This window comes from Emiliania huxleyi (assembly GCF_000372725.1).
Source record: "Emiliania huxleyi CCMP1516 unplaced genomic scaffold EMIHUscaffold_989, whole genome shotgun sequence".
Taxonomy (NCBI): domain Eukaryota; phylum Haptophyta; order Isochrysidales; family Noelaerhabdaceae; genus Emiliania; species Emiliania huxleyi.
Window position 1 is genome coordinate 5,100 of NW_005194705.1, and position 2,356 is coordinate 7,455.

Consider the following 2,356-nt stretch of genomic DNA (forward strand, 5'->3'; position numbering starts at 1 on the left):
GGCCCGGTCAGGCCCCGCCCGTGCCCGATCTGCAAAAGACCCCCCCCGCAAGGTCGCCCCCTCCCCCCGCCGCCCCCTCCCCCCCCGTCCACGCCCCAAGGTACCCCCTCCCCCCCCTTCCCCAAGGCCCCCCTCCCCCACCCCACCCCACCCCACCCCACCCCGAGGTACACCCTCCCCGCCCTCGAGCTGCGCCGAGTCCTCGCCGAGGCGCGCGCCAAGGGCGAACGCCCGCTCTCCGATTTCCTTTTCGCAGCCGTGTTTCTGTCTCAGGCGCGCGCCAAGGGCGAGGCATTCTCGCTCACCTACACCCACCTGACCGGCGACGGAGATGAGGCGTGGAGGCGCGACGCGGCCGGCCGCACTGTCTACCTCTCCGAGGACGGGAGAGGAGGACGCCGCTGCGTGGTGCGGGGCGGGGCGTGGTGCAGTGGCGTGCTCGGCACGCTGCGCCGCTCTTGCGCGTGCGGCGAGGGAGAGATCGCGATGCAGCCGCCGCCCGGCTGGCTTGCGCGCAAGTTCCTGCTGCAGCAGCCCTATCCTGTCCTGGACTGGGACGAGCTGGTCTGCTTTGGACCGTGAGCCAGGGCCCAGGCACGCGCTGCGTGGGTGAGAGCGACCAAAGACGCCGTCGTGCTTGGCTCACGGCTGTGTATATTCGTGAATAACTGCCCGACTAGGGTACACCCGTATATGGTAGTGTATATTATTTCTGGCGTCGTGCGCGGCTAGCGCTTCCTATGTGTGTACATTTATTATTAAAAGCGGCGTTGTTTGCACTGGGCAAACACGGGCAAACGAGAATTTAGAGCAGCCGCACACTCTCACTGACTGCTCGGTACCCCCCCCCCCCCTGAAACGCGCGCCATGCAGTTTTGTCAGTTTTGGAGAGAATTTACAACAGAATTCGAGCGCGCGATGGGTTCGCGAATCGACGATGCCGTCCGCGCCGATCACCGGACACCCTTCATGTTGTCTCTATACTGAGAGTGGCTTCACGTTGGAGCGTGTTGTGCACACCGCGTTTGAGCGCGGAGGCTCAGAGCCGGAGGGTGGCTGGCTGAAGGTCTGTAAAGGACCAGAGAGGCTCGACGTCTAGGACATCGCGACAGACAAGACGCGCCGACTGGCCCCTCGGGTGGTGGTGGGCGAAGGCGCCAAAAGATAGTAAAATAACGCCCCCCCCCCCCAAAAGACTGACTGAACGGCGTGTTTGTCGAAGTACCGGCTTACCGACCGCCCGCCTACCTACCCACCCACCCAGCCCCCCCTCGGCAACACACACCCCGGCAGCCAATGTGGTGTCAGCATTTTTCGTCGCGATCTTCATCTCGAAAGGTCGCGATCTCGTTCGGCTCCGCGCCGAGATTGTGCAAACGAAATTTGGAATTTGGGTATTCCAATCCAAATCCCTCCCACAATGCAATTCAAGATACTACCTCACTACACGAAAGATACTCGTACTGCCCCGGCCCAATCTCGTTGTTGAGGCGCGGCACCCTACTCCCTGCCGTGCCATGCAGGTCGTCGCGTCGCTGTTTCGCTGGTGCCTCCTTCTCGCTGCGGCTCGGGCGCAGCCGTGCAGCACGAGTGCCACTGTCGTCCGCGACCCCCACCTCACTTTTGCCCACGGCGGCCGTGCCGACTTTCGCGGCAGACACAATTTGCTCTACAACTTTCTGTCATCGCCAACCATGTCTGTCAACGTCAAAACGGAAGAGGCGATCTTCACTCTTCACGACGGTGCGCTGACCGTCAACGGCACATTCATCACCGAGGCGCACATAGCGGCGCGGTTGCCGCGGAACCGCCGTGCAGCTGCCTCCTTCTTTTCCAAAGAGCTAGGCGAGCAGGACACTGGATGGGAGGTTGTCCGCGGCACCTGCACCAACCACCCCTTCAAGTTTGGTCGGCGTGGCAGCAAGAAATGCTACGAGCTCGATATGGCGATGGACTACTCGAGCGCCACTTTTGAGCTCGGCAACTGGTCCGTGGCGGTGCACGGCATGCGCTCATGCAGGGGTTGCCTGCTTGCGGGACCCGAGCACCGCCTTGACATTAGCTTCTCTGCGCGTGGCGACGCGCCATCCCACGACAGGCCGCACGGCATCATCGGACAGTCTTATGCCACACCGGGGCTCGAACGGCACGGCAAGAAGGATGCTTACCCTTGGGCGGGCTACTACACCACAAGCGCCCAGGCCGAGGGCGCCATCGAGGGCACGGCGTCGGACTACGAGGTGGCGAGCCCGTTCGCGACCGACTTCACGTTCTCACGCTTTGGTGACACAGGCGCAACGTATTTGGCCTCACCCGCGACCGCAAAGGAGGCGTCCACTGTACGAGCGGTTGACGC

General features: G+C 63.0%; 1 protein-coding gene across 1 annotated transcript in view; it reads left to right on the forward strand.

Moving 5' to 3' along the window:
- EMIHUDRAFT_460295 (hypothetical protein) overlaps positions 1 to 778 on the forward strand; it is a 2,827-nt gene extending 2,049 nt beyond the window's left edge. The window contains exons 6-7 of the mRNA XM_005756170.1: positions 168 to 210; positions 274 to 778. Coding sequence (XP_005756227.1) covers positions 168 to 210; positions 274 to 582 — 352 coding nt within the window. The 3' untranslated portion in view covers positions 583 to 778. The remainder of the gene's footprint in view (positions 1 to 167; positions 211 to 273) is intronic.
- The last annotated feature ends 1,578 nt before the right edge of the window (positions 779 to 2,356 follow it).